The 26,604-nt window shown below is 40.1% G+C and overlaps 1 protein-coding gene across 1 annotated transcript; it reads left to right on the top strand.

Annotated features, from left to right (window-relative positions):
• The first annotated feature begins 593 nt into the window (after positions 1 to 593).
• On the top strand, positions 594 to 24,944 carry mcf2lb (mcf.2 cell line derived transforming sequence-like b). Its single transcript, XM_085920163.1, is given in 33 exon segments — positions 594 to 1,183; positions 5,995 to 6,078; positions 7,647 to 7,761; positions 10,099 to 10,189; positions 11,346 to 11,465; positions 11,541 to 11,657; positions 12,237 to 12,386; positions 12,467 to 12,591; positions 12,930 to 13,044; positions 13,117 to 13,236; positions 13,863 to 14,054; positions 14,136 to 14,327; positions 14,404 to 14,563; positions 14,667 to 14,725; positions 14,800 to 14,885; positions 15,369 to 15,435; positions 15,529 to 15,644; positions 16,197 to 16,266; positions 16,338 to 16,463; positions 16,465 to 16,596; positions 16,683 to 16,808; positions 17,650 to 17,871; positions 17,957 to 18,049; positions 18,137 to 18,215; positions 18,582 to 18,654; positions 18,721 to 18,833; positions 19,008 to 19,097; positions 20,300 to 20,359; positions 20,767 to 20,832; positions 21,111 to 21,220; positions 22,911 to 23,020; positions 23,094 to 23,197; positions 23,535 to 24,944. Coding segments are annotated over 33 exon segments (3,927 nt in total). The 5' UTR covers positions 594 to 819; the 3' UTR covers positions 23,615 to 24,944.
• The last annotated feature ends 1,660 nt before the right edge of the window (positions 24,945 to 26,604 follow it).

A 26,604-nucleotide genomic window follows, 5' to 3' on the forward strand; every position in this document is an offset into this window, starting at 1 on the left:
ATGGTCAGAGTCTGTGAATGGTTAAAGGGGGATTCAAACTGTGTTTAAATGAGCCTGTCAGAATGGAGGCTTTGTAATTTCAGGTCCACATCCCCTGAGATAATGCAGCCAAGTGGAACAGTGTACACTGACCACCTGACCATGTTACTTCAGCAAACACGAGCAGTTTGAAGATAACAGAAACCAACAAATAGAACTTTGTTTTCTAGTGCCAACCAACTGCACTAAACATAGAACTTTGTTTTCTAGTACTAACCAACTACACTAAACATTTAAAACATAAATGCTCTAATCATGTAAAGAGATCCATCATGAGAAAGAAAAATCAGTTTGTCAAATGGATTTTACTTTTTATATATATATAAAGTAATTAAAGTTTAAATTCCATTATAACTTGCTTGCATCTCAAAACTCAATAAACCAGGTTTTAATTTGTGTTTAACAAGGCCATTCATTCATTAGTCCCCCTTAAATCTTGAGAGATCATGTTAGATTATGTAACTAATATTGTGGCCAGTAAGTGCGAGTTGTCAGTGATCTACTCAGCTGGGTGTGGTCAACTAATTGTCATTTTAGAGGAGGAGGTACCCAGATACTCGTTATCTGGGCGGAAGGGAGGGTTTAAGCTGTACAAGGTAGCTTTTGTCTACTATAGGGAAGGTAACTTGAGGTAGGACTGAGAAGCACACACCGTTGTAGTCTGGTACTTTGAATGTGGAGACGAGGGGTGGGGAGGGCCTCTGAATGAGGGGCTACCTGTTGTGATGACTGAAACAAGTGCAGCAGCCAAAGTGCAGTCAACAAACCTGGAGCAGCAGGATGGAAGCAGGGAAGGTGTCAGATTCAGGCTCCTTTGTGGATCTTGACTTGGATTCTGGTTTTTGCAACAAAGTGGATTCGGGACTGCAGAGTACTGTGGGATTGGGGAGATTGAACTTGGTTGAGCTAGCAAAGAGACGGGCGCTTGACGGACTTGTAATGACCCGTAGTGCTAATGGGGAGAAACGACAGAGGAGAAAAGAAGAAAGTAACATCGAGGTTGATTCCGGATCCGACCAGCATTGGAGTGGATCACTGCTTGTGTGTCTGCAGCCTGTAGAGGAGAGTTGGGATCATGTGTGCATCTCCCTAGAGGAGGTTGAAAAATACTACAGATTTTCATGTTACTGCCACTGGTTGTGTGGTAGGTGTCTGATGTATTTTCCTCCCTGTGTTGTCTGTAATTCACACAGACCGCTTTATTAGGTAAACTTTCATGTTGCATCCATTTCCAAAGATTTGTACTGGCAATGTTTTTAAGTCTGTTAACTTTCATACAAGTGTGAAAACAAGCTAATGTCTTCATATGATTGATAGTCACATTAGCCAATTGAGAGAGTGCTCCTTCTTTTTAAATAAGTGTCTCAATTGAGAACACTACTGACCTCAATCTTGATTCACGCTGACACATGATGGTATGATGCATGATGGCAGTTTGAACTACTAGCTTTAAAGACATTTTTGTGAAAAAAAATGGGTAAAATTCAGAATCAAATTTTACGTGAGCATTGACAACTTTCCGAGAAGGATTATTTTGGACACATTTTGTATTGGACCAAGTGTGCCTAATATTATGTAAAGCTAATTTGTGTCCCTTGATGGCTTATTGACAAACCTCTCCCTCAATGTGCGTGACACCAATTCCAGAATTTCCTTCTTTTGCCTCCCCCACCACTTCCCGTTTGAGGTCTTACATATTGGAGAGCATTGAGTGGGCCCTGTCTTAATCATCTTATTTATTTATTCATTTATTTAAATGGATTTGGTCTACTCAGGACCAGGTTACTGCATGCAATTCGGCGGCACCTGTTGAAAGTGTGTCAGTGGTCCAGGTGTGTAACTTTGACCCACTAACATTTGACTTGTCAGTCTCGAAACAAACGTGAGCAGGACGCTAATCCTCGCCGTTAAGCTCGTCAAAGAACATTAGTCCCTCAAGCAGCAGCTGTTAAGTGGTTCAGTGGCAGTGTGAAATAATGGTTGCTTATTTGACTGGGACATGGCACATTGTTGTCATGTATTAGCAGTGTTATTTGAATTATAATGATTTGTGTTTGATATCGATTTATGTGGAGCACTTTGTGACCTGCAAAAAAAAAGAAAATCACTGACTGGACATTTGTTACACCTGCATAATCTTAATAAGACCCTAATATAAGAATCCTGCCCTTACGAAGATAATAATGCTAGTTAATTAATTTAATTAATTGCTGCATCCTACAAGGTCTTTGTGACATCACTGATACTTGGTGATGAGAAAAGTTAGAAAGGAAAGAGGTCTGAAACCTGACACTCCCATTATAGTGGAGCAGTTTCACTTGTAACGTTTTCTTGTGTCGTCTCATTCCCGTTTTCGAGGCTAGAGGGTTTTTGAAGGATAGGTGTGAATGGCAAGTGGTGTTAAAGGTCAAGAAGTGGCACTTGACTCTATTCTGTATTTATTCAAGATATTTTGAGGTTGTAAGGATATTTTAAAGCACTTAAATCTTATATAGGCAATTTTTATCGCCCTCCTTGAAGTTTCCATGTAGGACTATTATTTATATTGTTAAATGTACTGTTTCAAAAAGATTTTACCCCTCCCCCTTCAAAAGTAGTTTATTTTGCCTTTAATTTTTGTTCAAATCATTTGAAATTATATCACATTAAAGTGACTGCCACAAAATGATTCGTATGGTTTGCTACAGGCAAAACCATATCCATTAAGTGTGACTGAGTTTTAGAGCCACTGTGGTAAATGGGCGTGGTATGAGATAAAAAAGATAATGTGCTAAGATTGAACATTAGGTCATTATCAAATATTAAATTCAACATTATCAGACAATTTTGTATGTTGAATGCCGTACAAGCACAATGCACAACTCGATAACAATGTGAGATCCACTATTTTATAGTGTTTAAAGTCGGTGAGCTGTTCTCACAAGAGACACATGACTGATACTGTTGTAATACCAGAATTTGGATTAATTTGATCTACAAACGAAAGTGAATTTAAATTGTGTACAAAAAGATAAAGTTGTAAAAGGTTATGATAGTAATATACTTTTAGCAAACTTGACCAACAAACATAAAAATTGATAAATTATGATAATAATTTGGGTATATTACTTTATTTTCTTAAAAAAACCTGATGTGATGAAAAAAAAAATAATTACATTAAAATCAGGGATTTTTTTTGACAAAGCTGTGTGTGTTTGTGCGTGTGTGTGTGCGTGCGTACGTGTGTTTGGATTTCATGTGTGGGAGTCACCTGGGGCTGAGGTGTGGTTGTCTGACTTATTGAGTGCATGAGCAAGCTGCAGATGTCCCATCACCTCGGGCAACAAGCGGCCATTATCGTTCATCCATGAGGCAGCCCTGCTTTATACCAAGTTACAAACATCAGAGCCAAGGCCGTTTTTCTTGTCTCATTTCCACATCTAGGATGCTTTGTTCACTGCGTGCACACCCTCGCTGGAGGTTACAATATAAGGGAAGAGGAAATAGAAGCTGTTCCTAAAATGTCTGTTCCTTATCAATAACCGTGTCCTACCCCCGACCCCAAACTCAGCATTGTATCTGTTGCTGGCTTAGTAACGCTTTGTAGAAGGCTATAATATGGAGGGACCAGCACGAACACACTTTTTTTTTGTTTTAGTACTAGCACCAGTGCTAACGTTATTAGCATGTAAAGCATGTTTTCATGTCAAGTCAAGTCAAGTTTATTTGTATAGCCCTAAATCACAAGCAGTCTCAAAGGGCTTCACATAGACAATCAATTGACAATAATTCTCAAAGCATCCCCTGATCTTAGGCTCCCAAAAGGGCAAGGAAAAACTCAAAAAACCCCTACAAGGGGAAAAATGAGAAACCTTGAGAAGGGACCACAGATGGAAGGATCCCCCTTTCAGGATCACCAGGCTGCAATGGATGCAAAGAGGGCACATAAAATACATCATATGGAAACCAAAAAGTGGATGCCCAGGCCAAAGCCAAGAGCTGTCGGAGGTGCCTTCGATTGTCCTGGCAGTGTCCTCCAGGAGGGTATTCCACTGCAGTTCCCTCATGGTGAAATTGGTCCACGAGAATCTAGATAGCCATCGTCAGCATGGGTGTCACCTAACCACCTCCCCAGCCGGGGAGGGGTGGGGGAGTGGGGTCGGGGAGAGGTTAAAGGCCACATCATAGAAATACGTCTTTAAACGTGTCTTAAATGTTTCTACTGAGGTAGCATATCATCATATCAGACAATGTTTGCATCAAGACATGTTGGACTGCGATTTATTAGTGTTTATCTTGTGCAACAGATGCACTTGTATTTGCTCTTTATTGGTGTTTATAATACTGTAGTGGTCTTCGTCAATAATGTTTGTATTTTAATAGTATATAGTTGATGTGCTAATTGCGAATAGCTGCTGCCGTCTTTTTTTTCATTGCTTTGTGGGTTTGTTGTGAGTGTCTTTGTATCATATTTGAAATAGTAGATTTGTCTCATATGAGGGGCTCCAACTAAGACACTTATCAAAATTCTTTTGAGTATGAAGCAACATAAATCTATGCAGATGATATCATTCCTTGTCCTTTTCATGACGAAACATGACAACAACAAACTGTGTCAATATTGAGGTCACCAAGTCCATCATAAATGCACATTTTAGCATCACTTAACCCAGGTTTTTAGAAAAACAGCTGAGTGACAGCTGTTTCACGAACGTGCACGAAAACACCAGAAGGGTCTCTATAAGAACAGGAGGAGCTAATGCCAGCTTCTGTCAGCGGGAAAAGGTTTAATGGAGCGATACTACACAAGCTACTCCACTTGCACTCAAATACAAAACATCGTCAAGTCTAATAATGGCACTTTTACAGTTCCAGGATGCTAATAGATTTGTTCATCGTCTTTTTCTAATGTGGTCACTACCAAATGACAAGAACCAAAAGAACAATGCCAAAGAAAATAACATACTGTACAGTTCTGTGCAAATATCACCTTGTGCCGTTGTTTTAGCAATGTTATCGTGATAGTCAAAAGTCTGGACAAACTTTCTCGTGCTGTTAAACGAGAAACTGTGTCCAAACGTTTGCCTCGTAATGTCTACAGTAACTAAATTCAATAGATTGATCGTTGAGGTAAGATGACAGACGTGCAGTGTCATTCTGAGGAGTGGGCTCTTCCACTGAAGTCATAGTGGGTCAGACATAAAAACATATTCTTGATCATTCTTCATCATTAAAATATCAGTGGCCCATAACGTTTTGCCAAATATATAATTATATTACTTCATATGGTGATTTGAAGTGAAGTATCAATTATTTTTCAAACAAAACAAAACCCTTAAATTTACCTTTCAGTGTCTTAAAAATGCCACATTGTTGTACAAGTCAAGTGTAAATAAGATTGATTTGTTTGTCGGTTGCTCGAATGCAACATAATTCTGAGTAACAATTTCCAAACAAGTTTATATTTAATTTATGTATAATATCTAAAATATGCATGTAAATATTTCAATGTAAAAAAAAAAAAAAAAAAAAAAACATTATCATCATCCTATAGTATCCTGACTGATGACAAACATGCTGGGTGAATTCTTAACATCCGCTCAAGTAACCAAATATGATTCCCAGCTCAAGTATTATCAGTCAGAGTAAACACTGGGTCAACTCAAGGTTGTTTTTTGTACACATAGTCAACAAACCCCGTCACTAATGTAACCGTCCTTTAAAAGAACTTTGTGGCTGATCTTGATGCAACACTCAAAAGGATCCTTTCCAACCAGCTCCTCTCGTTTGACCACAGATCGTTAGGCTATCGATCTGTTTGCTTCTTCTGTGCTATCTCTCAATTTCAGTCTTCATCCCACAAACACCAAATAAAAGGTTTTACATTAATGGTCTTGTGTGGTAGGTTAGGACTTTGTCATATAAAGAAAGATTGTTTCTAATTTTAATTGCAATTTTTGTTTCTTTTTCTTCCAGATGACATCATGCAATTGGACAGCAGCCCTCTTCGTGCTGCTGACATCACTCCTGAACTCAGGAGACAATTTGCTTTTCTTTCAGGTGACTCATTCATGACTCCTTGTGTGTGTCTGGTACTTGAACTTGCATTTTCTCCTTTTGTGAATGCAATTCACAATGGCTCAATGGTTCAATTGCTTTAGTTTTGTATTGCCCCACTAACAATAGCCAAGATTACAATTCAATGAAACAGATATCCATCCATTTTCTAAACTGCTTATCCTCTTGCCGGCAACAATTACAGTTACACCACAATATTGGACAGCTCACATCTACTGACGCGCTGCATCCTGTATCGGATTTCTTTTAACCACAAAAACTCACCCATTCGCATTTTTTGTGGTCTTTCTGAAATTCCGCAAAATACCACAAGATGGTGCCAAAGCGTTGTCTAATTAGAAAGTAATATATAGTTAACCTGGGTTGTTGGTGCAAATTACCAGCCTACCTTACAGACAAAATCTACATCTTGTTAGCAATCTACAAGTCACAATTATCAACTCAACGATTCTGCATGTGCAAAATAAAAGAAGTAATTTTTTTTACATGCGTTGGAAAACATGGGAAAAAAACAGAGTCAAACTCTATTTTAGATATTGAAAAAAAAATCTGTTTTTTCAAATATTTACTGTATTAACAGATTTTTATTTTTTTTTAGTTTAAATGTTTAAGGTTGTGGAGTTTTTATAATTTCTGAATTTTCTCCAGCTCCCATATTTCAACACATTTTCTCTCATTGCACATCAGTGACGCAGCTTTTCCATCCAAGACATGCATCAGCTTTATTTTGCATTTACTATTTCCTGTGGCCTATTTTTTTGCTTGGCAGTTATTTGCCATTCAAATGTCACTGTCTTCTTCCTCATCTCTTTTGGGCACCAAGCAAAGCACAGGACATGACTCTTTTCCTACTTTATCACTATACAAACACAGTTCATATATGTTGTATGCACACTCATGCGATTATATAATATAATAACTGCAAGCCTTTTCCGATATCAGTGCTCCCTTGGAAACCTTGAGGCAGTGTTGGGAACCATTTTACAGACTTGATTAGGACCATGACCGCATGTTTGCTGTTGCCATAGCAACAGGAAGAAAGAATGGACAAGCCGGTGGATTGATATTCCAGACACATGCGCTGACGGAGCAGCTGTTTAACACAGGCAGTGAGACATCTTGCAGAAAAAAATGCTCATTGTCATCACATAGCACCAGCAGTGTAGATATTTATGATTAAGCTGGTATAATGAACATCAAATTGTAAGAAAGGAAACTGATACAGTAACCATGAAACAAGCAATTATTACATATAATAAATTCTCTGGGGCGGCACGGTGGTAGACTGTTTAGCACGTCCACCTCACAGTGTGAAGGTTGTGGGTTTGATTCTGGCTGTGGCCTTCTAATGGGTTGATTGCATGTTGTCCATGTGCCTGTGTGGTTTTCCAATTTCCTCCCACATTCCAAAAACATGCACCGTAGGCTAATTGACAGCTCCAAATTGTCCGTAGGTGTGATTGTGAGAAGGAATGCTTGGTTGTCTGTGTGCCGTGCGATTTACACTCTTGTATGTACGGTTTCATATACTGTATCTTGCTCTTGCTCAGGAGGCAGAGGAGACAATGGCAGCCCCATCATTGTGTTCCCAGAATTCCCAGCCTTCAGTGAGATCACCGACAGAGAATTTCACAATGTGCTCACCTACCTGACAAGTGTACCCAGGTGAGCTTGCTTGCCATCACACTAATCATTCATTAATTTTGCTCACTAAGATTATTTACTGATGTTTGATGTTTTTTATATATATATATATATATATATATATATATATATATATATACACACACACATATACATACATCAGGCAAGTCCAACTTCATAGTCGAGTGCCTTTACTGTATTATGCAACACGTTGGGCAGCACTAAATTTTACTAGTTGAAGTGTAAATGAGAGAAAAGAAAAATAACTATTTGGTACTGTGTAGTTAGGTAGGAGTTTGGTGTTTAAATATGTGAAACTCTTTCATTTTATGTACTAATAAGGAGTTCAAAACAAGCATGCCTTGCGTCTTTTTGTGGGAAACCATGAGCATGAATCTCAGACATACAGCAGACTGACCACAAATACATTTGCAAATAATTGACAGACATTATATTTGCCATGGGGAAAATGTCTGTTTACTGCATACGAGTGCAGAATCGAATACAAAAAAAAAAAAAAAAATATGATCAGGATCTGGTTTTTCCACAAATAGGTGGGGGGGATAAATTCCCCAAAATCCACAAATAGATGAATTTGCAAATGCCAAACCATGAATATTCAAGGAGAACATTTCAAACATTTCAACTTATTATTTAACAAACGTACATAATCAAACACACATTATAAAATAAATATAAATTATTCCATTCTGTTTATATAACACTTCTAGTTGAAGTTTAGTGAAAAGCCTTTCTTTTTTTTTTTTTTTTTTTAAAACACCAAACAAAAGCTACTTTTATACACATGCAGTGCAATATATACTGAGCATAAGACAATGCTCACAGGAATACAGTGTATTCAATCTGTTCCTTGGGAAAAAGTAAAGCGATAAAAACATGTAACTAAAGGGCCATTCTCTTTTCTTTGCATTGTCTGAAAGTTATGCTATATTGCAGAGCATGGGTTTACTACTGTACAAGGAAAAAATGCTCATGAGCCCTATAATAATAATCAGTCACAATCCAGGGTGGTTATCACTCTTTCGCAGGGTGCCATGGGGGAGGGGAGAATGTGTGAGACCACCATAATCCTAAATATTCCTCCATTTACAGGCTAGTGTCATGCAATAATTTTAATCTTTAATTGCATTTCAGTGTCTTGTATTATTTCGCGTTGAGTGTTTGATTTAAAAGGTTACTGTTCATCACGGGTGTGACGAGCTTTCAGGCCATTCTAAAAACGAACAGTCACATGTCATCTTTCTCCGGGGCTGTCGTGTGATACTGTCTATTGTGACTTGCTTGTTTAAAGAATGATCAGTGGATCAGCTGATGAATTATATTTGGGTGAAGGTCATGTACTTCATATCCAAGTACACATCATGACTCAGCAAATAAATGTGGTTGATTTAGAAAAAAAACAACAAAAAAAACAGTTTCAACTGTTGCATTTATAACAATCATTTTTGGGTTGACTTTTATTATTTTTTTAAATAAATCTGTTAGTTTTTGTTGCATTGTATTTACTGGCATTTAAATACTCACCACTACAGTAACTAAATAAATGATAAATCATCTCTGCATCATACTATTTTTGTTTACCTTGTGAAGTTACATGAGGTGGGCAAAATTATTGAAACGGCTCTGATGCAGTGTAATGCACTACAATATCAAAACATTTTTACAAATCTTTTTAGTGTCAATTAGAAGCGAGAATTATTATTTATTTTTATATTTTGTACATACCCAGGACTGAGGCCAGTGGGTGTACAAAGCTGGATGGATAACCATTAAGCCCTGTTTACTGGAGCCTCTTCTTGGACCGCCCTTCCCCCTCACGTATTTGTTGAGAATCACCCTCTGCCTATGAGAGCTACTCATCACTTTGCACCAATCTTGGCTCACGTTCTAGCAGCCTCCATCACCTACTGGATGGCATTTGGCTGAAGGGGCGGGGCTTACCCTGAGCATGTGAACTATTTGGACTCTGGGATCTATAGTACCTTTGCGGTTGATTCAGTTCTACTGCATCAGTTTAGCTTCGGGGCTGCTCATTTTGTTTACTGCAATGAGCAGATGTACTTTAGAGTTTTTGTTACTGTTATTTCCAATATATACTGGTAGAATGTGAGTGACTACAAAGTACCCAGCAGAGAGACCACCCATGGTGGAGGGTGGGCACTGGGAGGTGCGTCTGTCTTAAAAGATAAGAGCCGCACAATAACACAACGTGGCTTCATCACTTATCTCACAAAGGAGAACTGCGCTTGTTGCTTTTTCATCAGAACTATTTTTATTTTATTTTTTGCGGTTAGCTTTCCTCTATTAATGGATTTTTCCTCACTGTGTGTCTGCCAGTTTGCCATCAACGGACGTGGGCTTCATCCTCGTCATCGATCGTCGGCAGGACCGATGGGCGGCCGTCAAAGGGACCCTGCTTCGGATTGCGGTGAGTTGACTCAGCTGGTGGCTTCTTTGTTTTGTGAATGTCCACCCCTACCTCTGTACTGCTAACTGCTCCAGCAGGAGTCCATTTGTGTCCCTTGGGCTGCCGTCTACTAATGTAGCCCGTAGTGTTAATTATTGGACAGTTTTTACCTTTTCCAGTGCAAAAAAGGTATTTGTGTTTTCAAGCTGTGAAAGTGTCTGAGACAAAAGCAGCAGCTGTGATGCTACAATTCGGAATTTCATATAAAACCTCGGCATGTCTTGTGAGATTTTAAGTCGGTAAACAGCTGAAGGATTAAGACCAAAATGTGATGATAGACATAGAACTTGCAATTACGACATATCTCGTAAAAAAGTCAGCGTATTTTATCCTTATGTGAAGTGATTCACCTTCCAGGTAGTAATCATCCCTCGCATTTGTCACCGTGTCTCGCACTGGTCATCAGAATTATGGGTTCATCGCACCCCTGAAACAGATCATTTCTTTTCTATTGTTTTCTCTGGAGAAAAAATGGGTCCTTTTTCAACCGATCTGTAAAATGTATGAGTTGTTGACCAGCGCATTGGGGTGGATTTTCTTCAACCCTTCAGGTATTATTTAGGTATTGCTTTCTTCCATTTTCACTTCCTCTGATTTATTACCACCAGATGATGAATTGAATTCTGCCTTTAAAGAACGATGTTATCGGAAAGTGACATCATCCTCATAATAAGAGCTTTATTGGCCCTTCTATCTTAATTCCCCACCCCGACTATCCCAGCCAGCTAAAGCCATCGCGCCGCTCACTGGTTCAAAATGTTCCGATAGCATTCTTTTCATTTCAGGTTGAATCAATCAATTTCGTTAGATGAAACAGGGGGTGACTATTTACCTCCAACGCTGCCCTCTGAAGACACTCATGAAAGATGTTTGCTTATTTTGAATTAAATCAGCTTTATCTGCACCACACGGCTGGTGGTGACGGTCTTATCAATAATGACCTATCTGAAGTGATGTATGTTGGTGTTAATATTATGAAGGTTGTTGTAAGTCAGTTGCGTCTGGTCTCCACTAAGTGCCATGCTCGCTAGGTGGCCATCTAATCAATTTAGGAAATTTAGCCTTATTGTCTTTTTCAAGGGAGATTTTCTCTTTTCTTGGCTCTCAATCAACCCAGGGTGCATTCCCTGGAAACCTCCAGCTGGTTCTGGTCCTGAGGCCCACCACTCTCTTCCAACGCACACTCTCTGACATCCTCTTCAAGTTCAACAAGGATGAGTTTAAAATGAAAGTGCCTGTACGTGCTTGCCTTTCACCTTTTTCACCTTTGCACTATGTGTGGAGAGGTCACGTTTTGTGGTTCTGTTTTCAGGTGATCATGCTGAGCTCAGTGAGTGAGCTTCACTCCTACATTGACCACACACAGCTGAGCCAGGACCTCGGGGGAACTCAGGACTACTGTCATGAGAAGTGGATCGCTCACCGCACCGTATGTAGTATATGCATTAACAGACTTTTTTTCGTGAAGCATGCAGAGTCAGACCTCCACGATTTTCCCATAGCTCCAGAAGCAATTCTGGATCTGTACTTTTGACTTATTGACACAAACCTCTATTGCATTTTCGGATGAGGTCTATACTTGCTTAACGGAGTGTTCACATATGATAGGACAGGTGAGATGTGAGATATGAGACTTATTCTATTTTTCATGAATCTAGTATAGACTAATATAACAAATTATTAACTAGAGGTTTTCATGTTATATATTGGTATAGACTGTAAGTTAAATGCAGTCAGTGTCTTTTTTCCCCCCGTTTAAAATGAAGCCAAATATTTTACATGTATTGTATAATTTTTTAAACAGGAGAAATGAGTTCAAATAAGATTAAAAGTCTCTTTTCCAAGAGCAACAATCTCAAGACAGGCAGCAGTATTCTACCTAGATCTGAGGTACAGTATTATAGACATGGCACTCAACATTCATGGCAGCAGATGACCGTCAAAGAGCACAAATGTCTTGGCATGCTGTCGAGATTTCTGGCACTGATCTCGTTTATTGTTGTGGCAGGCTATCGAGGGCTTTGCATTGATGGTAAAGAAGATGGCCCAGGGCCTGCAGTCATTTGGCGCTGAGCTGGCTGAAACAGAACTCCCCAATGAGACCCAGGCCACCACTCTCCTCCTCAGTGCACACAGCTGCAAGAAAGATCAGATGAAGGTGAGTCTTGATTTGTCATTAAGGTCAACTTGTTTTGTCTGTGGTGTTGTTGATTGTCAATGTGTTGTGTGCTTGTCCAGGATGATCTGCTGGTGGCTCTCAGCCAAGGCAGCAGGCTGTTGGAGAGCATCAATGAACCTTTGATGCACAACCCCGACCACAACATGAATCAGGAAGAACTGGAAAACCTGGCAACTGTACAGAGGTGGGAAATTGCTTTGTAATGGCAAAAATGTTTATATCCATTTTTTGGGAGTCACACATACATAACTGTACTGTGGTGTTCCCATTGAGTGTCTTAGTTGTTTTTTCATTGAGAGCCAAAGTTTTGTAAGGAGATTAAAGAGGAAAGACGTAGTACCTTGTTGCTTGCTCTCGTCATTGTTGAAGCTGAAGTGGTACTGGTGTGTTGTTTTTTTTCTGGGCACACTCAAGACTCGAACTCTCCTGTCAACTGTCATTAGGCTCTCTAAACGCCCATTCAGCATTCCAACTTAGTTGTCTAACTTTTCCACCACCGCCTCCTTCTCTGCCCTCTACCAGACTGCTGTCTCAGTTGGACGAGACAGAAAGAGCTTTTGATGAGTTCTGGGCAAAGCACAGAGCCAAACTGGAACAGTGTCTCCAGCTGCGCCGCTTTGAGGATGACTACAAGGAGGTTAGTTGATCAAATCAACTGGCAGTGTTGAGGGTTTCTCTTACTCATTTTGAATGTGTTTTGGTGCCATAGGTGAGGCTTCTGCTGGATCAGTTGTCAGAGAAACTGGCCGCTTTCTCTGAGGTGGGGATCAGCCACAACCACGCTGACCATATCCTCAGTGATCTCACCATCTACGAGGAGAGAGTCTGTGTAAGTGATAAAGACGCTAAACAGAACAATTACTGCATCTTCTAAAATGAACTACGGGGCCAATAGAGTCCAGTGATCTAAGAGTCACCCGATGAATGACTGCGCCTCTCCACTGGGAAGCAACAGTGGACCTCAGTGGACACAAAAGGCAGCTTGTAAAAAATGAAAGAAATATAACACAAAATACTAATGTGATATTTTCTTTTAATATTTTTATATTTTGTGATATTCTTGTGCTCTCGGGGATATGTGCCTTTCTGCTGCAAGGCACAGGTGGATGTCAGATGAGGCACATTACCATGTGAAAAATAAATAAATAAATAAAATAAATAAATAAACAATATTATCAACCAGCAAAGCTAACTTTATGCTTCAATAGCTAAGCATGACATTGTTTTAGAAAGCTAAACATCATATTGTACAGTAGCTGTTTTTAAAGTGATCCCTTCCCTGGGTGGACTTGAGGGGAGAAGCATTAGTAGCTTTATTTATTTATCGTTTTATTTATTTATCGTTTATGTTCTTATTTCCTCACTTACTCATTAATGAGGAGAAACGACATTCTTCTCCTTCCATTTCAATGGTTCCTGTGCTCTTATTGATAGACCTTTGTTTGTGGTCCACAGGAGGCATTGGACAGAGCTTTGGCTTTGGCCGGTGAAGGTGATGACCTCATTCAAAGGAATCACTACGCTCAGGATTCCATTTTCCCGAAAAGCAACGAGCTACGAGCGCTCTGTCAGGAGCTGAATGACAACTTGAAGGCTAAGAAGGAGCTGCTCCTCAAAGTCCGAGAGTTGCATCACTGCTTGGAGAGGGTGAGTAACACGTGTGCTTAATTAAACACACACACAGGGACCGTTTTCATGTGTTCATTTTCATCTCACAATCCTCTACAGGCTTCCAAGTGGTGCGATGATGGCATTTACCTGCTGGCCTCTCAGCCTGTGGACAAGTGTCAGTCCCATGAGGGGGCTGAGTCAGCTCTGCAGGAGCTGGAGGGGTTCCTGACAGACGCAGGCCAAGACAGACTGTCTGATCCGAATAGCATCTGGGTGGATTATGAGGCTGTGCTTGACCAGCAGCTCAGGGTACCTACCCATTGGTGTTAGGAACCAAATTGGTGTTTGAATGGGACATTGATGCTCTTATCACCGATATAAACAGGAACAAGTGGAGAAGGTGCTCCAAAAGCAGGCGTCAATGCAGGAGATGTTTGACAAGAGGAGGGTCAGCCTGAACAAGCTCGCAGCCAAGCAGACCAGACCAGTGCAGCCGGTCGCTCCCAGACCTGAAGCCTTTATTAAATCACCTCTCAGCTCACCTGGTCAGTCTCAATGTATTTTTGGCAGCAATAAACACTTCATGTTATTTTTCTAAACCTCCGCAACATATTTGTGTTGTGAATCTGTCCCCATTTCCTGCCTCAGCACACCGAGGTAAACTGGATAGAAGCCACTCAGAGGGAAACAATGAAAGCTGTGACAAAGTGAGTTAAGTCATGATTTTATCGGTGTAAATAAAGCGTGTTAATGTCACTCTAATATTTGTATTTGCCTAAAGGGAGATAGGCACTTACTGAATGGAGAGGGTAAACACAGACACGGCTCTTTGTCGGAGGAGGAGGAGAACCTGGCAGTGCTCAGGAGGTAAGTCACCAGACGACACGATGGACGAATGTTGGCCACAAGGCATTTATTAGAGATCCTTTCTTTGCCCTGTGTTTGCAATGTGGCTCTCGGTGAGGGTGGGGTTCTTCCTCCTTACCCGCCATGGTAGTTTGTCAATGCTTAGGTTGACTTTCCTGTGAAACCTGGTGGCACCCCTGCCCGCGTACCTTGGGTGCTTGGACGATCCCAAATGGCACCCTTAGTGTTTACATCCCATCAGTCCAACACAATAATTCTGGGTTGCCTTTTTTTTTGGCACCCTTAGTGTTTACATCCCATCAGTCCAACACAATAATTCTGGGTTGCCTTTTTTTTTTTTTTTTTCTATGCGAGATGGCGTCAATTCAATTGCTCGGGTGGGGCCACTCCTTAATTACAATCAACAACTAGTGAACTCCTTGAGCTCTTCCCACACTTGCACGCCGCTGCTTCAAATTTACACAGTCACTTCCCTGTCTGCAGGCACGTTATGAACGAGCTGCTGGAAACGGAGAGGGCTTATGTTGAGGAGCTGCTGTGTGTCTTACAGGTTCATTCAGTTCATTCATTTAAACACCCCATAACACGTGTCCAGCATCTGTTTGTGGCTCTCGGTATTAACTGAGTTTTTTGTTTATTGCAGGGTTATGCCTCTGAGATGGATAACGCAGCCATGGCGCACCTTATCCCCACACATTTACAGAACAAAAAGGAGGTTTTGTTTGGCAACATGCCAGAAATCTACCACTTTCACAAGAGGTGAAGAACCGTCCTCTAGTTGTTAATCATAAGCCATTTGGGATTCAAATTAAATGGCCCTATAATAATAGTACACTAACTTGCAATCTCTCGTTACTGTGGTAACTCTAAATCACCATATAGAAATAAAATCTCAAATATGACAAGCCCTTGCTTCTGACCTAATGGCTCACTTGTGGCACCGTTTGCACTGCAAAGCTGTACAAACAATTCTTAAATCACATTCTAATGCTCTGAACAGTCATACTAGTGTAGAACGAAATAATCACAATAACACAAATAAGTACTGAAATGAACTGTTTTTGTCAATGTAGTGCCATTTCCGGATCCGTGGTTATCATCAAAATCTCTTTTCCAGTTTAGTCTGTGGTGTAGCGGTTCAACCAAGAAAATCCAAAGTTACAGAAAATTTGAATTTGGCCATGTTTTTGAGCTAGACTGGGCATTTGATTTTAGAGTTTTCGTTGTCCTCCAAAATACGAGTTAAGTGAAAAGAAGATCACTGAGTATTTATCAACAACTCTATCAATAGTCATCCATTTTGTTTTCCAGAACGTTTCTCAGGGAGTTAGAGCTGTATGCAGACTGTCCAGAGCTAGTTGGGAGATGTTTCCTGGAAAGGGTGAGCAAAAGGTGGAAAACTTGAGTTCTTATTGAACATTTCTTTAACACACTTTATCTCTCCTCGCTTAGATGACAGACCTGCAAATCTACGAAAAGTACTGTCACAACAAACCTCGCTCCGAAAGCCTCTGGAGACAGTGTTCCGACTCCGTCTTCTTCCAGGTACTGTCAACACATGCATTACGTTTATTCTTTGCTTGAGTGTTTGACATCTTTATTTCACAATCTTCACCAGGAGTGTCAAAAAAAGCTGGAGCACAAGCTTGGCTTGGATTCCTATTTGCTTAAGCCTGTGCAGAGAATAACCAAATACCAACTACTGTTAAAGGTAACATGTCATCTATTAGCCCCAAACTAGATTTGTTGTGGTAAAAATGTGGGAGGTGATTTGCATTTTTTTTTTTCTTCCTGCAGGAAATGTTGAAGTACAGTAAAGGCTGTGAGGGTACAGATGACCTGCAAGAGGCTCTAACGTCAATTTTGGGCATACTTAAGGCTGTCAATGACTCCATGCACCTCATCGCCATTACAGGATATGAAGTGAGACAAAGACCAAGAATCATTAATAAGAGCAAGGATTAGAAAAAAAAAATGGCATTAAGTCACTGTTGGCATCCTCCTGTTGCAGTACCAACCTCCGGTGTACCTTCAGTATAGGGTGAAGCTAGACACACTGCTATAGGTTAACATTAACTGCTCGATAGAATTGTCAATTCCATGCTGCAACTACAAGATAATTGGACCAATGCACATGCACAAAAAATCTCTTCCTTGTAAGAACCCAAAATGATGACTGCCCTTCACTGTTGTTCAATGTCTTCTTTGTGCTCGACTCTGCTTTGTTGGTTTTCCACTTTAATCATTTAAAGTACAGGCCCTTTATTTTGAAAGTCGCTAGTATTTGTTGAAATGCATTTAATCCCTTAAATCTGTTAAATATTTAATAAAACAATTGCCAAGATATTTTATATCATTTAAATAGAGATAATAAATGAATTATTTTCATATTTTATCTTATTTTAGTCTAAATATTATTTTCAGTATCGTGATTATGTAAATGAGTCAGAAATAATTATACATTTACATTATTGCAAAGTTGTTTTGGTAATAATGTGATGTCAGAGGGAAGGTATTTGTTGTAGCCACTAAGTGGGCACCACCTGTTATTTTACCAAAGAGGAGACTTTTGTAAAGTGAGAATGTTATTTATTGACATTAGGCCAGGAAATATCAGTCATTGAGACATCACACCCTATGGTGGAAACATCAGAATTTATTTTCCTAAGCACAACATGCTGAATTAAACTGACTCGCTTGATGGAAACGTGGCTTTAGAAGACTCGTGTCAAATGAAATTCCCATTCTGTCTTTCCTTTACCAGGGCAACCTGAGTGAGTTGGGCAAGCTGCTGATGCAGGGCTCCTTCAGTGTGTGGACGGAACACAAGAAAGGCCACGCCAAGGTCAAGGACCTGGCCCGCTTCAAGCCCATGCAAAGACACTTCTTCCTGCACGAGAAGGCCCTGCTCTTCTGTAAACGGAGGGAGGAGAGCGGGGAGGGTTACGAGAAGGCTCCTTCCTACAGCTTCAAGCAGTCACTCAGCGTGAGCGCCTCTCGATTTTGGATGCAGTCGCTCTTGGATTTGCTTGATTTGAAATTTCTCGTGGTTGCTTGTCTTGACTTGACAGATGAACGCTGTGGGGATTACTGAAAATGCTAAGGGAGATAACAAGAAGTTTGAAATCTGGTGTAACTCCAGAGAAGAGGTCTACATTGTGCAGGCATGAAACATTTGATGACATCCTAAGAACTACCAAAACGGAAAAATGTACCCCATTTTCAAGCTTTTGTTGCTCTTGAAATGTCAGGCACCGACAGCTGAAGTGAAAACAACCTGGGTGAAGGAGATCAGGAAAGTTTTGACAACTCAACTAGAAGCATGCAGAGGTAAATGTAGCGTTCAGTGATTATAACCTTGGGAATTTCATGGAGGTTTTTCTCCCATTGTGTTTTATCTGCGACGATTGTTGAAGTAAAACGCTGATGCGAATCGTCCTCAAGTTCTGTGAACCAGATTTCGACATAATTAACCGATGCTAACAAAAAAAGAAAACTCAGTTACAGTAAATATTTGTATGAAAAGCACTGTATGCTGTTCTCCAAATAGCAGCAGCCGAATAAATACGGGTATATTGTACCCTCCGCCATCTTAATGTCAATTGACTTAAATTTTCTAATTCCCACAGCACCCCTGATGAGCTCTCACGGCACACTGGTCTCTACAAGAAATGTTAATTCTTCTATTTTGTTCAGAAGCAAGTCAGCAGAGGGCGCCAGATCAAGCTATGCAAGGACCCCCAGTGGCAGGAGGAGCAGAGAATCAAAGGTATATTTCATTTGAGCTTGCGGAAAAGGGATATTCTCCAGGCCTAAATTCTTGACTTCTCCTCAGCGGCAGTCCTTTCAAGATGGGCCAGAGAAGTTTGAAGAAAGGAGACGAGAGGAAAGCAGAGCACTGCGGCTTCAATGCTAATTCTACTCCTTCGCCAAAGTCAGCAGGAAAAGGTGACCTTTTGGGAGCGTTTCTTGCATGCTAATTGCACTTCTATTTCCACTGTCTTTGTCTCATTCTTGTCTTCCCCTCACCTTTCCTTCCTTTGAGTGTCTTTTGACTTACCTTGCGTCTTTCCTCTATTTTTGTATTGCCTGTTCCTCTTGCATTCCCCTCTGGGTCGGAAGAGAGAGCCACAAGTCCTACCTCAGACAGAAGCGCCGCGGCTAAAAAGCGCTTTACTTTACAGGGCTTCAGTAACCTCAAAGCTCAGAAAGGTAACTGCAGTTCATTGTGTACCATCATGTCAGAACTTCACACCTATTTTGGCAAGTTTGACATTCATTTACAAGTCGTGCAAGTTATGTTAAGAAGTTATGAAAAATACTTTTATACCTAATTATTAATTATTATCTTTAAAAAAAAAAAGAACACTGCAGGAATAATGGCACATTTTATTGATAGGTGCCACACCACAAAAAGCTTTTCACTTCCGATAGCAATATACTGGAACACACAAATATTACATTGTCAATGTAATTTATTTTACAAGATCTGGAATTAGATTGAGGCAAAACATCATAGCGCAACTGAATTGCTTGTTTTTATTACCACAGTCAGTTGTTTTCCAGCATTTTTGTAGAGAACAGTCATTTGCAACTCAAAATGTAGTAACAGGCATTTTGAGTCCTCCACAAATATTGCTGAGTCCAAAAAAAGAAAAACTGCTTTTTGGATTAAAAAAAAAAAAAAAAGAATCTCTCTTACCCTCATTGCAGGAACGCAGAGGGTAACAAAATATCATATTTGCGAAAATTAAATAATTATTTTTACAGTGTGCACAATTTCAATCACAAAGAACTCTTTCAGTAGACATTTTATCAAATGTACCCCAAAACCTTTTGTCATACCGAACGTGTTGAGGATACTCCAATAGTAGAATCTAACAACTGATAATTAAATGAGAATCATTTTAGTTAGTCTCCTTAGTTTGTTTCATTCTCAGTCAATGGCTTCTTTTTAACTCAAACAAAAATAAATATGTGGGTTTGAATATAACTAAATTAATCATATAAATAAACAAAAGATCAAATCAAAATAAATAATTAACTTATCACATTTACCGCAAAAAAACTCGAGCTCCTTTGACCATGTCTCCTTTAAACAACCATTTAAATTTTAAATGTTAAAAAAATAATCAAAACACTCGCTGCCACACTTCGCAGGAAGTCGACAGAGGGCGCCAGATCCGACTTTAACAAGTTGAAGCGCAACACATTGTGAAATGACTAATATTTAGTCATCACCTTGGAAATAAATGATTAAATGTTTCTGCATTAATAATTTACTGCATTTTACATTTTCCCCACATATTTAACAATAAATGCAATAAAAATCGTCGAGGCAAAATAATGAAAGAAAGTTAGTTTATTCATAGTTTATCATTGTGCCATCCAACACTGCATGCTTGCCTCCACAGAGCCACCGAGCACAGATGATAAAAGTTTCACCTTGCCCATCACCATTCTGCTGTGTCCAGGTATCACATAGCAGCATTAGCAGCGTCATTCAGTGCAGTTCTCTGTGCTTTTCCCGCCGCAGATGTGACACGTTGATGTCAAAATAATAATATTGTCACTGAAAGACAATCGTCAGCATTCGGCTATCCTATATTGATTTACACGTGAGCTCTTCTCACCCAGTGTGTTGCTGAATAGTGGTTTAGACATAAGACACCCTGTAATCCCAATTGTGCCCAGTGAAACTTGTGACGTTCTTGGATGCTCCCACCTAGGCTTCGCACTGTAACCAAATAGAGTAGGAAAAATTGCAGTCAATTATCACATCACTTGTGCTTGCTTAGGGGCTTCCCTATTTAGCACGTAAACTTTAAATGCCAAGGTCTTTCTTGCTCTGACACACAAACTGCTTTTGGGACGGTTTTAGGATCCCCGCCCAGCCCGGATCACAAGACTAAGCGGCAGAGTGACCCGACACCGTTTGGCTTTAAAGGTACCCGCCGTTATTGGTGCATATGTCACTTTGTCAGATGCTGGTGGATGATGTCACTTTGGTAAACATTGCACACGTGCACAGCACCAACTTATTCGTACCTTTCATCTTCTCTGTTGGTGTAGTAATTGGCTTAAATAAGTAACACTGCTGCACACGATAGAAATGCATTGCAACTCGTTGGGTTAGCTTCTTTCTTTTTTATGTCTATCTAACTGCAAGTCACGCTTTTCTTGAACCACACGCCCTGTGTTCTGCTTCCTCTTCTCTATCCACAGGCTGGAACAAGTCTTCTCTCTCGATGGGTGCGTCGGAAGAGCAGGACGGCTACTCCAGCGGTGAGGATCCTCTCAACTCTGACCCAGAGGACGAGAGTCCCAAGAAGCTGGTGAGTTATGTTGATATGCACCCATGCTTAATCATACCTAGTCTTCTTTCGGGCGGCACGATGGGGCACATGTCTGCCTCACAGTGCAGAGCCTGTGGGTTTTTGGACGGGCGAGCGGATGGTCTTCATTAAAGAACAGAAAGAGTGCTTACAATAGAATACTGTTTATTAGGTTGAAGTTATAGTTAAAGGAGAAGTCAACCCCTAAATCTTCCTTGAGATAATATGTTCTGTGTAGCCCAACTAGTCGAAAGACAGTGTTGTGATTAATGCTTTGTTTGTGGGAAATGAATTAAAAAGGAAAAATCGACCTGGTTTTATCCATTTCAGGGGTTGGCAATTTTGCCATTTGCTGTCGACTGAAAATGACATCACAGTTGCCAGTTCTCAGGTCACAACCAATTCAACAGTTTTTTGAACCTGAGGCGTGATTGGTTGTCACCTTTAGACCTGGCAACTGTTGTCAGATCTAAGTACCATCAGACATTAAACCACACGCTGGAACAAAGGTGAAGACAACCAGGATAGGAAGGAAGCTCAGTTACAATCTCCATCAATTCTGAGTCCTTACTCTGCGTGCGTACTCTTTTTAATGTTTTGGTTGCCCTGGTTACAGAGGCTTTGTTACACTAAAGGGCAAGTTTGGAACTGTAGCAACGCTGCCTATCTAAGGAATGTAGTGTGGTGTGATCCAGCATTTAATTGTCGGAGCGTGACCCCAGCACTGGAATTGCAGAGTCTGTCCTGTTTCCTCAACCGGCTGTCTTCTCCATGGTTGGCAGACTCGTCCTCGACTGTGATCAGATAACTTGAAGCACGTTGAATGCCGCTTTCATGTGGAACAATGCAACTAAACCTTTGCTAAGTTTATCTTCTTGGTAAACTAACACAACACACAATAATAATGAGTAACTAGTTCTAAACACTTCAACACACATTAAGTAAATGTGAGGTAACTTGTATGCAGTTCCTTAAACAAATATTGAGTAAATATGGGATAACTTATATGCAATTACTTCAAACTGTACGTCTCTTCTATAACACTTACCAAAGAAAACCAGTTCCGATCAACAACAATCTATGAATCAAAGTTACAGTTTAAATAAAAGGAAAGAAGTTCCTTTGATCTAAAAAAGAACATTTTGCCTGTGCAAAGGAGCTCTGCTCATCGCTACTGAAGGTCTCTTATAAAAACAAAACAGAAAGATAAGAGAAGGACAGGAAGGATACCTAAAACTGATTGGGGGTCAAAGGACATCCCTGGAACTAGATAAGAATAACTTAGTTCAACGAAAAGGAGTTCAACTCATAAAATATAAGGCCCCAGTTCTGGCAGGCCAAGGCTTCACCGCTAAATTAGTCCAACAACTGTCATGTCATTTTCAGTCAAGAGCAAGTGGCAAAATGGCCACTCCCTGAGATGGATATAAACAGGTCAATTTTGTTGCTTAACTCATAATCCACGAACACAATATTACAGGACGCTGTGTTTAGAGCGCATACAACAAATTATTGTGAAGACATTTTGGGTCTGACTTCCTCTTTAAGGGTAACAATTGTGGGCTGTCCTTCTCTGGATTCACACCTCTCATTTTATCCTCCATATTTGATTTCATAAAACGTATGTGTCATTTTCGCATGATTTATAGATTGTATTATCAACTTTTGATGTGTATATCTTTGCAAACAGTGCACTGGTAAATACACAGCGATGGGCGACTACGAGGGTTCCAACCGAGAGCTAGCGATGAAAAGCGGCGACATAGTGGAGTTAGTGAAGGAGGGGGAGAACGGACAGTGGTGAGTGAGATTTGCCATCTTCAAGTGTCCATCCAATTCACACATAATGCTTATCTCTATGCGTTTGTTGCAGGTTAGTACGTAACCTGAACACCTCCACAGAGGGCTGGATGGCCACTGCAAATTTGGTTACCCTCATTGCAAAGTCCAAGTCGTGCCAGTCACTCACCAGCTCAGGTACTCGAGTAACTCAACACAAATGGACAGAAAGGGTGGGAAGGTACCAGCGCTATTGCTGGGGATAGGGCCTGCAATACAGTAAAAATCTGTGAATAATGAAATATGAATGAATGATGAATAAAAATGATTCAGTCAAGATGTTTTTGTTTAGTGGTAGACATGCACAAGCATGGTGCCAATTCGAAGGATGGATAAATCATAAATGGTAACTGCCTTAGTTTTGTGTTCATTAAATCTGAAAGCCCAACAATCACATCTACTGTACATGATTTTCAAAGCTTTAAATTTCACATCCTACAATCATTCACTCTTCTTTGTGGCTGTGTTGAAACAGAAGGCAGTGGATCAGGACACCTCAGCACATCATCCAGTTGCAGCGAAACCTGCACGCCTTTTACGGACATCAAATCCTGAGCTGGCCAGCACCTCCCTCATGTGTACCCACGCCACTCCCTCTCTCCTGAAATGTCTTGTGGCTGTAGTGTTCGTATGTGTTAACATTGATAGCTGTACCATTAAAACCAGCATCTTTTCACTCATCCATATACAAGCATCCTGCAGCCTAAACAGGAGGAGCATAGTCTATTTTAATGGCGTTACAGTATTACTGTATGTAACGATGATGTTATAGATGTAACGGGCCAGCAGGACTGATCTCAGTTAATGCATCTATTGATGGAAGTGGGCCAGCAGGACTGATCTCAGTTAATGCGTCTATTGGTGGAAGTGGACCACCCCAATTACATCACACATGAATTACTGTAAAATCCAGTGAAAAGCACCTGTCTTTTGCAACAACAACAAAAAATCTCGAATCAGGCTTTAATAAGCAATGAAAATCTTTAACATTGTTGAAATGTTTACTCGTACAATGGCCAGTACCAAGGGCTTGTAAAAATCTGATTTTTAGCACATTTTTTACACAATGTAACTCGATATGCTTTACTTTCTATAATTAAGTACATTTGAAAGCAGTTACAGAGTTAAGAAATTTAAAAGCAATGTCGAGAAATGAAAAAAAAATAGCGTACTAAAATTGCTTAAATGCATAATCAAGATTATATTCCCTTGAATGACAATAATCATTTAAAACCTGGATTTATAAACATTTACACTTTTATTGGTATGTTTTGAAACTATATTCATTAATATGGTTCACCCTGATAATAAAAGATACCAGCATATCTGGGGGGGATTTATTATACACAAGAGAAAACAAAGTTTTAAGGGTTCTTGTGGGGTATTAAGCATGGGTGTGTTATTCATAGGATTTTTACAGTAATTCCACTGCAAGAGCACATTTTAAAGTGACAATTACAAACAGCTTATTTTGCTGCTGTATTTGTACTATATTTGTAAGAAATGCAACAAAAACACAAATGTTGCTTTACTCACTTTATCTTCTAATATCTTATTTTTATACTATTTGTTTGTCCTTCTCTGTCATTAGAATATTTTTCCATTTGTGTATTTCATGTACACTAAAATCTACAAAAGAAGTGTCATAATCAGAGGTGACTTGTATAGCGCTAACTTATTCCCTTCATGCTCTGAATGTAGATATTGTTTATTAATGCCTGTCACAAGATGTTTATTACGGGAGCTGCTATACATTATTTATGGTGATGTCACTGCCCTGTGACTTTTTTTAAATATATATGTATAAAAAGAAAACTTCATGATTATAAACTTGTGTTTTGTTGTTTTTGTGAATATATTTCAAAAATAAAAATAATGAATCAGACTTTGTGTAAATAAATTAGTTCATGCGGTCCTCGTGGTATTTCTCCCTCAGTTGTGAGGTTCAGTGTTCAAATCTGGCTGGACTGAGGCCTGACTGCGTTTGAGTGCTCTTCATTCAATTTTCCTCCCACATTCCTAAAACATTCATGTTATGTTGAATGCATTGGTTTGAAATACTTTAAAGTATTCTATAGCATTTACTTAAGGCAAGTTGCTGTCATTTTCCACATACACAGCTATCAAAAACAAACCCCTCATATTGCAAGCGGCTATATTGGAAGGGGTGAGATTTCCATTAAAGGCAATGTATTGACCAAGTGAGCAAGCAAGTTATATATACACGACCATACAGTATAAATAAGTATTAGCTTGTTCATTCTCAACCGATCTTGATGAGATTATCTTTTATTTCTATTTTATATTGTTCTGTGTTGCAGTTCTCCAGGTATTTACTGCAAGGATTCTACATCATTCCGGTAAAACATAACACCAAGAATGCTAAAACTAGGTGTGAGTGTGGATGGTTGTTCGTCTCTGTGTGCCCTGCAATCGGTTTAGGGTGTCGCCCGCCTACTGCTGAGATAGGCTCCAGCACGCCCGCAACCCCCGTGGGGACAAGCAGTATAGAAAATGGATGGATGGATGGATGGATGGATGGATGGATGGATGGATGGATGGATGGATGGATGGATGGATGGATGGATGGATGGATGGATGAACATAGTCATACTCTGTGCCCTTTGCGACCCAAAGTGAAAGTGGCTGACGTGGTTTACCTTGGGGTTGTCACAAGAACCGATTCTTCCGGTACCAATTCGGTACTAACACACAAAAGCTGCCCGAACTGAGGGGGGCAGTATACGCATGCGAGCAGCACGGAGCAGTCTGAAGTCTTACGGTCATTCTTTCATAGAAATAAATGGCTTCATCAAGTGGGAGTGGAAGTCCAACACGTCGGCTAGTTGAGAGGCCAGGTCACGCAAAGAGTCGTGTGTGGAAATATTTTGCATTCGAGACGGATGAAACCGGAGCAATTATTGATTCGAATAAGCCAACGTGCAAAAAATGTTTCAGAGTTTTAATCGCCAAAAGTGGAAACACGTCCAACATGGTCACACACCTTAAAAACAGGCACCCTGACTTGTTCAAGGAATTCAAAGTGAGTGATTTTCCGTTTACCAACACTATTGTGCCACGTTACGTTATAAATACCTGATACTAGAGCGCGTTTCCACACGTTGCGGGTGTGCGCGCAAGCCTTCTTGACTATACCAGATACCATTCGAATGACATCTGCACAGATATTGATACTCTCATGCCTACAGCCGCCACTATCCCCCCAACCCCCCATAAGCACGTCTGTGTTTGTTTTTTCATGGTTTACGGATGTTGTGTTCCTTGATTTCGCTCTTTGTGTTCTTGACTGATTACTACTGTAATTGAGAGTCACGAGTTAGATTGACCTGCCGCCTATCAGATGATCCAATATTCCCGTGTTCATGACGCACTTTGTTAGTTGGGCCTTGCCTTATGGTTGACCTCTGTCGAGGTCAAAGGGGGGACTGAAGAGGGAGCAACAGTAATGTCTAAATGCTTTTATTAATTTATGTATTCAATCAGAACACTAACACAGCACACACAGCTTGGTAACTTTTCCATTA

The sequence above is a fragment of the Syngnathus leptorhynchus genome, chromosome 9 (assembly GCF_054491065.1).
Source record: "Syngnathus leptorhynchus isolate UIUO chromosome 9, UIUO_Slep, whole genome shotgun sequence".
NCBI classification, from domain to species: Eukaryota; Metazoa; Chordata; class Actinopteri; order Syngnathiformes; family Syngnathidae; genus Syngnathus; species Syngnathus leptorhynchus.